Source organism: Cervus elaphus, chromosome 8 (assembly GCF_910594005.1).
Source record: "Cervus elaphus chromosome 8, mCerEla1.1, whole genome shotgun sequence".
Lineage (NCBI taxonomy): Eukaryota > Metazoa > Chordata > Mammalia > Artiodactyla > Cervidae > Cervus > Cervus elaphus.
Window position 1 is genome coordinate 31840873 of NC_057822.1, and position 15916 is coordinate 31856788.

Genomic DNA, 15916 nt, shown 5'->3' on the forward strand with positions numbered 1-15916 from the left:
TGTTTATTGCCTCTATACCTCGGAAGTGGCAGTATTTGTCTTTTGGAAGCTACCTCTTCTGCTGCGCTTGAGGTGTACTTGCAGTGTTACTCCTTGAACGTGACACAGGTGGTGGACATTGAGGGAGCACTTAGTGATACAGCTGCATAGACTTTGGTTTGTGAATTCGTGCAGGTGTTACGCAATGATAATATGGAAAAGATTAGCACTGAATTAGGATAGCTTTTGTGATCTTACAGTAAATTCACTGGCAAACTGTTAGGTCTTTTGCATGGGTAGAGAACTTTGGGAGGTCTGGAAAGAACCCCTCAAGACCCATGAGCATGAAGGTGGTGAGCATCATAAAATGTTTGGGAGGAACATGGAGTCGGCTGAGTCCAGATATATTCTTTCTGTGTAGAAAGGAAAAAACACAAAAATGAGTTTCTTCTAGTGCTTTTCTTTTCTTGTTTATCTTCTAATAAATGATGAATGTAGAATACTCTTTATCTGATTCCCCTGTAAGATGACTATTTTCTAGGCAGTCCATATACTTTGAACAACTTGAATTTTTGGAGTTGGCTCTAGTTCCATTTTAGTCTGATTTTTGCAAGGTATGGTTTTAAAAAATCAGACTTTATTTTTTGTCTTCTTTGTTTCATTTATATATATGTGTGTGTGTGTGTTTGTGTATGTATTACAGTAGGTATAACAGTATTAACATTATAGTGTTATTAATGCTTTATAGATATAAGTAGCTAGCGTAGTAATCAATTTCCTTTGTTCATTTTTCTAGCTAGTACATGAATGTAGACTGCTTTAGTTTCTACATTCTGCTTTCGGGGAATTATTTTCTGCCCACCAGTTAAGCATCCACTTACTTTAGTAGAGAATTTTTCTTTCAATCATAAGAATCATTTGTCTTATTAGTGGGGATCTCTAGGACCTAGAATCCAGGCCATGGTTCGGCAAACTCTTTATTAAAGGAGAAATTAAAGCAAATATTTTCAGCTCTGTAGTAATATGGTCTTAACTATTCAACTCTACTTTAGTGCCAGAGTAGTCATATACAATATTGTAAACCAGTAAAGCTCTGCACACAAAGTCGGGTATCAAGCCTTCAGGCCATAATTTATCTATGCTCATCATGGGCCATGGAAAAAAGCCCAGGGGAATCTTAAAGCAGGAAAATACGGTGGTATGATGCTGTCTTGGTGAATTTTCTCCACTGATAATGTTCAAGATTGCTTCAATGCAAGTTTTGTCAGATTGTCATTTTACTTAGAAATTATAATGCCAGAACTAGAGTTTTGAATCTCTGCAACTTATCAGATACTGTTTTGTCACTCACTGGCAGATTCTGATACAGTACCTTTAAGAAAAGTTAATTGATTTCTATTGTTTTTTAAATACCTATTTAACAGTAATGTTCTTTGAAAAATTTTTTGTAAGTAGAATGTATGCTCCTGTCTCAGCTTGATTTTAATAGTCAAAACAAATACTTCAAGAAAAATCAAAGGATTTATCAGTGTATTTATCTTTTTATAATAGTATTCATTTCACTTACTATCTTGATTTTTTTGTTTGCAACCCAGAATGAATAATCCATGCATACTTGAAAACCGATTGCTGTGGTTCTGCTGTCTTGTTTAGGCTGTCTATCCACCTACTTCAGAAAAGGGTTTGAGGTGATCCTAAAGTTAAAACTATAGTTGACCCTTGAACAAGGCAGGGGTTAGGAGAGCTCCCTCCACACATTCAAAATCCACGTGTAACTTTGGACTCTTTAAAAAGTTAATAGCCTTCTATTGACTAGAAGCCCTTACTGGTAATATAAACAGTCAATGAATACATATTTTCTATATTGTAAGTATTATATACTATATTCTTACAATAAAGGAAGCTAGAAGTGAAAGTTGCTCAGTTGTGTCTGACTCTTTGCAACCCCATGGACTATACAGTCTATGGAATTCTCCAGGCCAGAATACTGGAGTGGGTAGCCATTCCCTTCTCCAGGGCATCTTCCCAGCCCAGGGATCAAACCCAGGTCTCCTGCATTACAGGCGGATTCTTTACCAGCTGAACCACAAGAGAATCCCAAGGAAGCTAGAGATACGTGTTAATTAAGAAAATTATAAGGAAAACATTTATGATACTGTACTGCTTTTATACAATACAAAATAACATTAGTTTATGTCATCTGTTTATGAGATGAATAGTCTGTCAGTACATAAATCAGTGCTGTCTTGTATGATATAAAATAGTGTACTTGGTATATGCAGTATTAACACTAGACATCAAAAATGAAAAGATACTGTGAAAAAGAAATTCATATTTATTAGCAGGTGTAACAATTCGTGCGTTGATAGTGAAGCAGCAGTGTGATCGCTTTATGGTAGACTAGTGTAACTGATACACTTGCATCACTGTAGCCTAGCCTATACTCTGTAAGTGAATCATAAGATTTTTATGGCCTACAGTGTCATACTCATAATACACTATTGGAAATATTGTTACATTTTTTAAAAAATGACTTACCTGTGATGATAGATTGATGTGCAGTTTCTCCAGTTGCAAGAGAGAGGCATACTGTACAGAGAGGCATCTTGTATGGTAGTGTAGTTCTTTGAGAGCAAAATTATAAAAGTGTAAGAATACTAATGCATTATTAATTTAACTTAAATATCACTGTAGATCAGGGTAAGGATCAGCTGTTATCTACATATATTTTATGCATTCATGACATACCTAACTTTTCTTAATTTTTTTTGACAGTTCTATGCTACCTGGTGTGTCTGCAAGTTCTTTCAAAGTGTCACAAACTTCGAAAATTTTTCCAGTATATTTATGGAAAAATATGTGTGTTTGAGTGGACCCATGCAGTTCAAATCTGTGTTATTCAAGGGTCAGCTATACGATAACATGGAACAAAGAGCAGGGAAAAGGAAAGAGTTACAGCAGCCGAGTGATGAATACAGATCTGATGAGACTGCAGGTCGACAGAACAGATGAAGTGTTTTGTTGTCAGAGATAGATTTTGTTGTTGTTATTATTTTCTCCAGAAACATCTTGTAAACGTGCAGCGCCCACATTTTCCTTGTTTCCGTCAGATCCTAAGTGTGCACTGTTGTACTTTGGACACCTGGTGGATGTGCTGAAGTCTGAGAATCCCACAGTAGTTCTACTCTTCTGTTGGGCTGGCTAGCATCCCTTGCTACAGTGATGGCTTTATAGAAGGACCTTTGAGCTTGACCACATCATTACTGAAATTCTTTAATGTCCTGCCCCATAGCTACTTCTGGGCACCATTGTTGGCCGTAGCTGTCACCCTAGTGGAAGCTACTTGTGCTTTCCTGTCCTCGCCACTTGAAATAGTTACCTGTTGCTGTCATGGCTACAAATTTAGTGAGTTAAACAAGGCAAATTAACTTTCTCACAGTTTTCTAGGTCAGAGTCTGGTATGAGTCTCACCAGACTATAATCAGTTCATCGACTGTTATTTTCTGGAGGCATTAAGAGAGAACCCATTTCCTTGCTTATCTGGGTTATTTGCGGGAACTGTAAACTTCCTTGTGGTTGTAACACTGAGATCCTGTTTTCTTGCTGGCTTATAGCTAAGAGCTTTTCTCAGGTTCTAGAGACTCACATTCCTGGGTATGTGGGCCTTTTCCTCTGTCTTCAAGCTGGCACCAATAGTACCTAATTACTAAAAGGAGAAATTTTAGGTACCTGGTTAGTTCATTTATGTGTAAAAGCTTAGCCTTTTTGGGTGTTGCTGTGTGTATGTACTCAGTCTTGTCCGACTCTTTGTGACCCCGTGGACAGTAGCCCACTAGGCTTCTTTGTCCATGGGATTCTCCAGGCAAAATGACTGGAATGGTTTGCCATTTCCTACTCCAGGGAATTTTTCCGACCCAGGGATTGAACCCACATCTCTTGCATCTACTGCACTGGCAGGGACTTTCTTTACAACTAATGCCACCTTCAGTAGGTCATTATTATTGTACTTAACTGTACTGTCCTCTACTATTTTTATACAGATATTTATTCTAAACAGCTTACCTTTAAAAGGAAAACGTTTTGTGTGTGAGAGTATTTGTTTTTGAAAAGTTAACTTATATTGATGCTATATGCATGAATACGTGAAGAATATTTCCTTTGAATGAAAGGTTAGCAATAAGAAGATTCAATGTGACACATGTTCCCTTTAAGGTATTATTTGAAAACATCAAGTCTGTTTAAAAATTTTTGTAAGCCTTGGTAAATACTGTTTCCTCTGATTTTTCCTCCTTCTGTGGTTTAAGAGAATCTCAATTATTCTTGTAAGTTGTGAGAAGCCTAGAAGTGAGTTCTTATTACTCAGAAAATATTCTATTTGAGAAGAAAGTAATTTCAAGAAATCAGAAGCAGAAGTTAATTTATTTCCTGGAAACTATATATTGGTTCAAACTTACCTCGTTGCTGTGGACACTATCTAATTATCATAATTTTATTTACGTGCATGACATTACATCTACATAAAGGAGAAGGAGAAAATATGACAAACTTTTCAGAACTAGGGAGGAAAAAACAGATTGAGTATAAAAAACAAGCAATTCGTAAATCAACTATACATTTCAGGGTTCAGTTCAGTTCAGTCGCTCAGTCATGTCTGACTCTTTGCGACCCCAAGAAGCACAGCACAATAGGCCTCCCTGTCCATCACCAACTCCTGGAGTTTATCCAAACTCATATCCATTGAGTTGGTGATGCCATCCAACCATCTCATCCTCTGTCGTCCCCTTCTCCTCCTGCCTTCAATCTTTCCCAGAATCATAGTCTTTTCAAATGAGTCAGCTCGTCACATGAGGTGGCCAAAGTATTGGAGTTTCAGCTTCAACATCAGTCCTTCCAATGAACACCCAGGACTGATCTCCTTTAGGATGGACTGGTTGGATCTCCTTGCAGTCCAAGGGACTCTCAAGAATCTTCTCCAACACCACAGTTCAAAAGCATCAGTTCTTCTGCACTCAGCTTTCTTAATAGTCCAACTCTCACATCCATACATGACCACTGGAAAAACCATAGCTTTGACCAGACAGACCTTTGTTAACAAAGTAGTGTCTCTGCTTTTTAATATGCTGTCTAGGTTGGTCATAACTTTCCTTCCAAGGAGTAAGCGTCTTTTAATTTCATGGCTGCAGTCACCATCTGCAGTGATTTTGGAGCCCCAAAAATAAAGTCAGCCACTGTTTCCCCATCTATATGCCATGAAGTGATGGGACTGGATGCCATGATCTTAATTTTCTGAATGTTGAGCTTTAAGCCAACTTTTTCACTCTCTTCTTTCACTTTCATCAAGAGGCTCTTTAGTTCTTCACTTTCTGCCATAAGGGTGGTGTCATCTGCAAATCTGAGGATATTGATATTTCTCCCGGCAATCTTGATTCCAGGTTGTGCTTCCTCTAGCTCAGCATTTCTCATGATGTACTCTGCATATAAGTTAAATAAGCAGGGTGACAATATACAGCCTTGACGTACTCCTTTTCCTATTTAGAACCAGTCTGTTGTTCCATGTCCAGTTCTAACTGTTGCTTCCTGACCTGCATACAGGTTTCTCAAGAGGCAGGTCAGGTGGTCTGGTATTCCCATTTCTTTCTGATTTTTCCACAGTTTATTGTGATCCACACAGTCAAGGCTTTGGCATAGTCAATAAAGCAGAAATAGATGTGTTTCTGGAACTCTCTTGCTTTTTTGATGATCCAGCAGATGTTGGCAATTTGATCTCTGGTTCCTCTGTCTTTTCTAAAACCAGCTTGAACATCTGGAAGTTCACAGTTCACGTATTACTGAAGCCTGGCTTGGAGAATTTTGAGCATTACTTTACTAGCGTGTGAGATGAGTGCAATTGTATGGTAGTTTAAGCATTCTTTGGCATTTCCTTTCTTTGGGATTGGAATGAAAATTGACCTTTTCCAGTCCTGTGGCCACTGCTGAGTTTTCCCAGTTTGCTGGCATATTGAATGCAGCACTTTCACAGCATCATCTTTTAGGATTTGAAATAGCTCAACTGGAATTCCATCACCTCCACTAGCTTTGTTTGTACGTTTCAGGATAGTCTACGGGTAAAATGTTAACAGAAGACACCTTTGATAACATGAAGGGGTGACTTCAAAGAAAACTACCACCGGCTAGCAAGTTTAAAAGAGATTTTGCTTTTAGTTTCCAAATTTTTGCTCTAATTGTCTACATAACTTCCATATGACTCTTCCATTCCACAGATGTGTTTATATTATTTTACAGGCTTCTTTAAGTTAATATGTTTTTGTGATTGCTGTGTAGAATTAGATTGAGGATATTTTTGAGAAGGTTTTTGTGTATTTTTTGTGGGTACGTTCATTTTGAAGGTTGGGAATGTGTGTGGTTCTGGCAATTCATCTGCCCCAGTATTCATGGGATTCTTTAAAAAAAATAAATATTGTATCTATTTTTTTTTCCCAATTATTTTTATTAGTTGGAGGCTAATTACTTTACAATATTATAGTGGTTTTTGCCATACACTGACATGAATCAGCCATGGATTTAAATGTGTTCCCCATCCTGAACCCTCCTCCCACCTCCCTCCCCATCAAATTTGTATCTTGACAGATATTCCCGAGCTCATTTGGAACTGACTTAAACATAGTGCAAAAGTACTAAATGTACGCTAACTTGCACCAGAAATGTAGAATTGCTCTTCTGAGGAACTATGGGAAATATTTTTTTATTGGACATAGGGCAACTGATTTGAAACATGTAGAGTGCTTTCTTTTTAGGCCCATTGAATATTTAAGGTCTTTTTGGTAATTTAGGAACTTAAAAATACATTGCATGAAGATTTGTTTTTGCTTTTTTCTTTTAGCAAACTGAGTAAGCTACCATCTTAAGATTTGCTGTATTTGAGAGGTAGTGTGAAACAGCCCAGTAAAAGCAAATGTTACTGTCTTGAGGGGATTTAGTGACTTCTACATTTTCCAACCAATACAGAATAGCTTATTTCATAGGAGTTGGGGCTGCTTGTTGTAGGAGAGAGACTTCCTTTTCCCTAAAGAAGCTCTTCTCAAAACACAACATTGGCATATGTAACTTTTATCACATGTAACTTTTATTTATTCAGCATTTCAGAGTAAGCTGTCAGGTTTTTTTTTGGAGAAAATAAGCCTTGCCTTTGCCTGAAAAATAACTTTGAGAAATTAAGGTGAATATGATCACTCACTCACCTAGAGCCAGACATCCTGGAATGTGAAGTCAAGTGGGCCTTAGAAAGCATCACTACGAACAAAGCTAGTGGATGTGATGGAATTCCAGTTGAGCTATTTCAAATCCTGAAAGATGATGCTGTGAAAGTGCTGCACTCAATATGCCAGCAAATTTGGAAAACTCAGCAGTAGCCACAGGACTGGAAAAGGTCAGTTTTCATTCCAATCCCTAAGAAAGGCCATCCCAAAGAATGCTCAAACTACCATACAATTGCACTCATCTCACACGCTAGTAAGGTAATGCTCAAAATTCTCCAAGCCAGGCTTCAGCAATACGTGAACCGAGAACTTCCAGATGTTCAGGCTGGTTTTAGAAGAGGCAGAGGAACCAGGGATCAAATTGCCAACACCCACTAGATCATCAAAAAAGCAAGAGAGTTCCAGGAAGACATCTACCTCTGCTTTATTGACTATGCCAAAGCCTTTGACTGTGAGGATCATGACAAACTGTGGAAAAATCAGAAAGAAATGGGAATACCAGACCACCTGACCTGCCTCTTGAGAAACCTGTATGCAGGTCAGGAAGCAACAGTTAGAACTGGACATGGAACAACAGACTGGTTCCAAATAGGAAAAGGAGTACGTCAAGGCTGTATATTGTCACCCTGCTTATTTAACTTATATGCGGAGTACAGCATGAGAAATGCTGGGCTGGAAGAAGCACAAGCTGAAATCAAGATTGCCAGGAGAAATATCAATATCCTCAGATTTGCAGATGACACCACCCTTATGGCAGAAAGTGAAGAACTAAAGAGCCTCTTGATGAAAGTGAAAGAAGAGAGTGAAAAAGTTGGCTTAAAGCTCAACATTCAGAAAACTAAGATCATGGCATCCAGTCCCATCATTCATGGCAAATAAATGGGGAAACAGTGGCTGACTTTATTTTGGGGGGCTCCAAAATCACTGCAGATGGTGACTGCAGCCATGAAATTAAAAGACGCTTACTCCTTGGAAGGAACGTTATGACCAACCTAGACAGCATATTAAAGAGCAGAGACACTACTTTGTTACAAAGGTCTGTCTGGTCAAAGCTATGGTTTTTCCAGTGGTCATGTATGGATGTGAGAGTTGGACTATTAAGAAAGCTGAGTGCAGAAGAACTGATGCTTTTGAACTGTGGTGTTGGAGAAGACTCTTGAGAGTCCCTTGGACTGCAAGGAGATCCAACCAGTCCATCCTAAAGGAGATCAGTCCTGGGTGTTCATTGGAAGGACTGATGTTGAAGCTGAAACTCCAATACTTTGGCCACCTCATGTGACGAGCTGACTCATTTGAAAAGACCCTGATGCTGGGAAAGATTGAAGGCAGGAGGAGAAGGGGACGACAGAGGATGAGATGGTTGGATGGCATCACCAACTCAATGGATATGAGTTTGGATAAACTCCAGGAGTTGGTGATGGACAAGGAGGCCTGGCTTGCTGCGGTTCATGGGGTCAGAAAGAGTCAGACATGACTGAGCGACTGAATTAAACTGAAACTAAATTAATGTCTTGAGGATCAGTGGATTAGCTACCAATAAGACAGCAATTTTGGGTTTAACATTGGCTTCAACAAGATGCCCTCTCGGCTTTAATTTTGTTTTAAATGATAATCAGAAACCATTTTCTTGTTTGCTCAAAAAGGATGTTTTTAACAAATGAAATGGCGAATTTCAAAACTTCATTGTGATCAGATGAACTTTCACAACTCTTCTTGGTATTTTGAAATGAATTTTGATACAGGTTGCCTATAGCAGAGATACTGGACTCTATTCAGAGATGGACTACATGAGTTTGAGTTGATATCTCAGAACAATCCATGCATGAGTAACTTACTATTTACTGACTCATGAGCAATGGGCATAGAACAGATTTAAATTTTATCTTGAAGAAGACAAAAATCTTAAAGAAGAAATAGAAAATCATGAGTTGTTTTTTTTTCTTTCCTTGATGATTTTTAATTGTACTTTCTCATTGTTCTACTAGGGCGACATCCCTTCTGTTGAATACCTCTTACAAAATGGAAGCGACCCAAATGTTAAAGACCATGCTGGATGGACACCATTGGTAGTTTTCTTCTTGTTTTGTTTTGTTTTTTATCTTTCTTTTATGGTTTATAGTTACTGTAGTTATGTAGGTGTCTATATATCACCGTGTGCCGTATATATATATAGTGTCTTTTTAATCTGAAGAACTCATGTTTTAGACAAATAAGGGTAAACGTCATGTTTCATCTAGCTTTCAGTTGTGACAGCTGAAAAACTGCCTACCTTTTGACTGACTACATCTAGATTTAAGAGTCTGGTTCCACTATATTGCTGAATTTAGCTCATGTATGGAAAGCTAACTGCTACAATAGACATCAGGCTCTGTTCTGCAGCACTGCATGTCATTGGAACCACAGTTTTCAGGAAAAAGAAGTCAAGAACTGGGTGTAGGAATGTAGCACACGGCAGCGGTTCTTACTGAAGGTCTGTCTTGGCCTCACTTATACCCTATCCAATTATAGACACACAGAGGTAGTAGAAATCTTTGCTCACATTAAACACTTTTTAAAGTGTTTGCTTTTCATTGCTACAAATACAATGTGAAGAACAGAAAAGAATGGCACAGGTACGTGGAAACGAGTGCTGTGTGGACCATGAGGACAGTTAGCACGTGGTTTGAATACAGCCATAGAATATCAAGAGGTGGGATGGATACCCTTATTCTGTAAACTGTAAATTCGAAGAAATCGAGAGATTCTCCTTAGACTAGGTGCAAAAAAGGTTTTAAACTTGTCTACAATGACTTCTCCCTGCAATTTTTTAAGCTGGGAGTGTTTATTCTGGATTAGAGTCACTTTGTTGTTTGCACTCCACAGACAGTCTGTCTAACCTTTTCACAAGAAAGGTTAATTTTTCTCTTAAGCAACTGAGGCAAACTTTAATGAAAATTGGTGAATGATTTAGGGGACATGAGACCTAATTTGGAGTCCTTTCTCTTAGATATAGACCTCCCAGCATTCAGTGTGGTGTTTTGCCTATTAAGATTTGAATGTATGTACTTAAAAGGCATGGTATGCCAGAGATTTCTTAGAATACAACACAGGGGCATCGTTAGGAGATCATTAAACACAAGGAAGATTTGCAGTGTGAAGCATCTTTGAACATTCCACCATTACCAGTTATGTCATTTATTAAGTTCCTTCTCAGCACCTCCTCTGTGTTACATCTGTTGTCACTGACACCAGCCATACAATATCTGTAGCTTCCACGACTAGAGAGGCTTGTCTCGTCAATTCTCATTCTAGGATATTCACTTTGCTGGGTGCTTACGTACATATGTGCCGTTTAGCTTATGGCTGAGCACTTGATTTAGTGAATACTATTCAGCCTTGAAGGATTTCAGATTTTATGCATGATCTGGTTTTGAAATATTTTCTATGTTTTTTTCCCCCCTTGTTTTAAATTTCTTGCTATAGAGCAATTTAGGAACTGTAATTGGAGTAAAGCTACTTTTTCTTCCCAGTAAAGAGCATTTGACCCAAGGCTCAGATGAGAAAAATCTTTTTTCATGAATTGCATAAATCTTGATTGCAGCCTATCTTACCTTAAAGACTATTAAGAATGCTTTTACTCTGTCGATAATTTACGGTCTGTATGAGTATTTAGCTAAGAACCAATTTTCTGACTGAGGTTCATATTTTATTTTTCTGAAGTGTGGTTTTGTTATGACATTTTTCATTGGTCTTCCTCATTACTCTTCTGACTCTCCTTTGATCAGCATGAAGCCTGCAATCACGGGCACCTGAAGGTGGTGGAATTGCTGCTCCAGCACAAGGCGTTGGTGAACACCACTGGGTATCAGAACGACTCACCCCTTCACGACGCGGTGAAGAACGGGCATGTGGACATTGTCAAGCTGCTGCTCGCCTATGGAGCCTCCAGGGAGGCAGTGTAAGTAGTTCACCTTAAAGCCAATTTTTTTCTGCCTACTTTTTATTGAAACAAGGCCTTTGATGAAGCAAAGACTTTACTACCTAAGTTGATGACTGTTTCTTTTCTTTTTCACAACTATATTTAGATGTGGTCAATATATCCTAGACTTAAAATCAACATTCATGCCCTTTTCCTTTATAATTCTTACGTGTCGAAGGAAGGTGTACTCTTTTCATTCAGAAACAGTTTTCAGATTAATTTTGGAAGCTTCAAGTTTCTGGAAAAAGTCATTCAGTTTGTATATTATATAGATTGATTCATACTTATTAATAAGGCAAGAATTAGAAGCCTGTAAATAACTATTTTGTATGCTCCCCAGTACTTTAAAATTGTAAATCTTCTGTTTGTTTTCTTCTTTTCCTGAATATTTAGTATAACCACATTTAAAATATGTAAGAATTCAGATGTTAGGCAAGTGCAGTCAAATTATTTCTTAGATTTTTCACATCATTCAAGTGAACCTCCAGGTAAATTGTTTCCCAGTATTGAAGCACAGAGACTCATCAGTGAATGCCGGTGGCTGCGTTTTAAAGTTGCTGTTGTCAAGAGTGTCACAAGTAAATGCTGTATGTGGATTTTATATCTGTAGTCTCTAACTTGGTTCATGTCTCCCTATATATTATTTTACTCTTTTTACTTAGTGAGGTAGTTGAAATGAAAATGTAAGAATTGCCTCTCTGTTTACCCATTACTGCTGCAGGTTTGGAAGTAGCACACAAAAGTCAGGACTTGCTCTGTTTACAGAAGGGAATAAAGATTACAAAATGCAGATCTTCTAGGTTTCAATTTTTTAAAAAATAGGTAATCATATAATATAGTTGAAAGATAAATAATAATGCAGGAATCTATCATACCTTGGTGCTGTTAGTTTTCATGTTTTTAATGTCCTTTATTTCTCATCACATGTGATAAGATGGTTGGGGCAAACTCAGAAAATACATATCTTCTATTTTTAAAATTTTTCTTTTTTTTTTTTTTTTTAGTTTTTTACACACACATGTCATATACATGTGTATTATACTAGGCCGCGTGTGTGTATGTATACATATATACATGTCTAACAGGTATGACCCTCTTGTGGGGATAGCGATCCATTTGGTAGAGCAGGTGGTTGCTTTGTTCAGGTAAAACAGAATAGTTCCTGTTTGTGGGCGCTTAAATCAGCCATGACTACTCTAACGAATGGAGCACTGGTCAGGGTGTTTGGGATTCCAGCTTTTATTTGTGACTCCATTATTGCCTTTATAGCTTCAGTCAGGGTAGTTTCTGTGCCTTGGTGTCCTCACCTATAAAACATGGGTGATGCCTGCTGCTTTTCTATTTCTTCAGAGTATAGTGGGGATTAATGAGCCAAAACACAGGGTCTGTCATGTGGTTTGTACACCATGATTCTTCACGACACTGAAGGTGCGGGTCTAAGACGGTAAGCAGGTCTGCTTTCAGAGGTGCCTTCTCAGATGGCCGTGTTGGTCCCATTAGGGTTCTGGGGTGAAGCCGCAGGTGTAGGCACACCGCTTGCCCGTTACTGTCCAGTAGACCTTTCTGCACTGATGGAAATGCTCTGTAACAATGTGGGCACTCAGTAGCCACTGGGCATCTCTTATTATTCAGCACTTGAGGTGGATCTGTTGCTACTGAGGAAATACATTTTAAAATATATTTTAATTAATTTAAATAGTCACATACGCCAGATGGTTACTGCATTGGAGAGGTGGTTGGTACAGTTTGGATATAGTAGGGAAGGCAGGTTTATTTGGTGACTGACGTCAGGAATGACTTTGGGTAGAGGATACGAAGGCAACTGTAGGACAGTTGCAAGAGTTGATTTCATTTAAGGTGTAACAGACCGGGAGCTATTTCTAAACATCATTATTCCTTCTGTTCTGGACTGTGGGTCATCAGACTTAATTATTTTCTGTACTTTTTGGTTTCTGTTTTATCTTGTGATCATTGCTATTGACCTGATTAGCCTCTCCATTTCCTAACTGATCTCCTTTTCTGATTACTTTTCATACCACACAGCCCAAGAGCTTTCAAAATATACAGTTCTGGTCAAATGACTTATTTGCTTAAAACCCTTCCTGGTAACTCTTAATGTTTTTAAAATAGAAGTCAGACTTAAGAACCTGGTTTGTAGGACCTCAGGTGGTCCAGCTTTCCTCATCTCTTCAGCTCCGTCTCTCTGGTCCCTCCTCTCCCCCTTCTTCAACTTTTTTTGCACTAGTCTTTCTAAATTTTTATTTCCTTAAGATGTGCAAAGCTATTTTGCCTCCTAACCATCACATATGCTTTTGCTTTGTGTGGTATATTCTTCCTTTGGGTTTCATCTTAGGCATGGTTTGTTTTTGGCTGGCTTTCGCGAGTCCTCTGTATGTCTATGGTGCTTCCTCCCGGTCATAAATGGAGGTGGTAGTGTACCTGCTTCTTACTGTCTTCTCGTTAGGTTGAGTGCTCTGTGTTCCAGGGATCACGCCTGCTCTACCAGGCCCCCCGAGCGCCTGATGTAGTCTGTTGTTCAGTCACTAAGTCGTGTCCAACTGCGACACCATGGACTGTAGCATGCCAGGTAGTCTGTACCCACATTTATTTGTAGAGTGAATTTGTAAGTCTTTGAATGCATAAAGGGTTTCCCTTGTGGCTCATCTGCTAAAGAATCCTCTTGCAATGTGGGAGACCTGGGTTTGATCCCTGGGTTGAAAAGTTCTGGAGAAGGGAAAGGCTACCCATTCCAGTATTCTGGCCTGGAGAATTTCATAGACTGTATATAGTCCATAGGGGCGCAAAGCGTCGGACATGACTGAACAACTTTAACTTTTACTTTTCTGAATGCATAAAGGGCTTCCCTGGTGGCTCAGATGGTAAAGAATCTACCTGCAATGCAGGAGACCTGGCTTCAATCCCGGGGTTGGGAAGATCCCTTGGAGAAGGGAATGGCGACTCACTCCAGTATTCTTGCTTGGAATATCCCATGGAGAGCCTGGTGGGCTACAGTCCCATGGGGTTGCAAAGAGCCAGACATGACTGAGCGACTAACACTTGCACTTTTCTGAATCCATAAAATGAAGATATATTTTTTCATCTCTTGGTTAAAGGGACTGACAAGATGAAAATAGGAATTGCCTCCCTCTGCTCCCAACTTCATTGTAACTCTGAAGTGTAAATCCAAGTTTCCATAAGCTGCACCTTATCTCAGATGGTAGAACTGGTTCCCGGTATTCATCGGCATGAATGAACGGTGTGGGCTCCCTGGGAAGAATTGTTGGTGTCTTGCCCATTGGGCATTCCTGTTCCCTCTTGTGGGATCAAGGCCACCCAAAGTGATTCCTCTAGCCTTGACATTTTTAAGGTCTATTTTTCTTTCTGCCAATGTTCTATATATTGTTTTTCTAGAGTTAAGTATTAACAGGTGAGAATTGATGAATTTTGTTCCTGTGCTTTCCTCCATATCTGAAGTAGAGCATGGGGATGGGGTCGTGGAGACTTTGTAGGGTTCTTACAAAGAACCTTTGTAGGGTTCTTTGTAGTTTCTTTTTTCGCCTAAAGTTCATTTTCCGTTTAAGCCATTAATATGTCAGACTCTGAAATCTGAGTTGATAGGCATGCTTCCTTTTTTTTCTCTGCTTACCATGTATTTTGCTCTTAATATATCTTGTCTCAGAGTAACCAGAAGTAGACTTTTTCCATCTCTAGAAGAACAGTAGAGACGAGAAAGGGCAAAAACTGTTCTTTTATCCTTCCTTCTTTGGCCCTTGGTGCTTTGGCTAATTGAAGTTGTAGATAAGTAGTGTCCTTTTGCCTATTCTAAATTTCTAAATGCCATTCGTTAGCTCTAGAAGAGACATTTTGGAATCTTCTTCATTATGTCAAAGCTAAAGGCTTCTTTCTACTTAGATGCCTTCTTTTCCTGGATTTCCAGTGGAATGCGTGTTAGATTTTTGTCTTACACTCTTCTCCATTGCACCCTTGACATCTTCGTCTCCCCAGTAGTTTTATCTGCTACTTTTACTCTAGTAAGTGAGAACAGACAATTATGTTAGTGGTTGCAGAACAGTATGATACATGTCTTTATGGCTCAGTGCCCCCAAGATTCTATGAATATCTAGGATAGGGGCTAGAAATATGACTAGAGGAAGTCATGAAAGGTTTTCTAGAGGATATAGCACTTCAACTGAATTTGAAGAAAAAGGATAAGAGGGTGGACTTTTCAGAAAGAGGATGAGGTTGCTAAGGTACTAGGCACTTTTTTCACTTCTAGGAGCTGATACAAGACTGGAATGAAGGGAGGGAGGATGGTGAGATAAGAGGACAGAGAAGGTGGGCAGAGGCAGTGAAAGCCCTTCTGTGCTAAAGAGTTCACATAATAAGTTGAAAACTTTCACCTCCACACTGGGAAGGAATCCAATTGAAAAGGTCTGTTCAATAATCAAGGGGAGAAGTAATGAGAAGGATCAAATGATCATATATTAACTTTTATTTTGTATTGCATTTGTCACAGTTTCCAGAGCAATATTATAAAATAATAGTGATATACTTGGCATACTTGCTTTATTCTCATTTTAGAAAAAGTATTGGCTGTTGGTTTACAAGTCAATATTGAGTTTGTATAAAAATAATGATCTTATCATACAGATGGCCAACAGAGACATGAAAAAATACTCAGAATCTCTAATTATTAGAGAAATGCAAGTCAAACTATAATAAG

At 38.7% G+C, this 15916-nt stretch overlaps 1 protein-coding gene across 2 annotated transcripts in view; it reads left to right on the plus strand.

Moving 5' to 3' along the window:
• BARD1 (BRCA1 associated RING domain 1) overlaps positions 1–15916 on the plus strand; it is an 84291-nt gene that overhangs the window by 32981 nt on the left and 35394 nt on the right. For both annotated transcript variants that reach the window (XM_043910134.1, XM_043910135.1), the window contains 2 exons: positions 9221–9301; positions 11000–11172. In XM_043910134.1, the coding sequence (XP_043766069.1) occupies positions 9221–9301; positions 11000–11172 (254 nt within the window). The remainder of the gene's footprint in view (positions 1–9220; positions 9302–10999; positions 11173–15916) is intronic.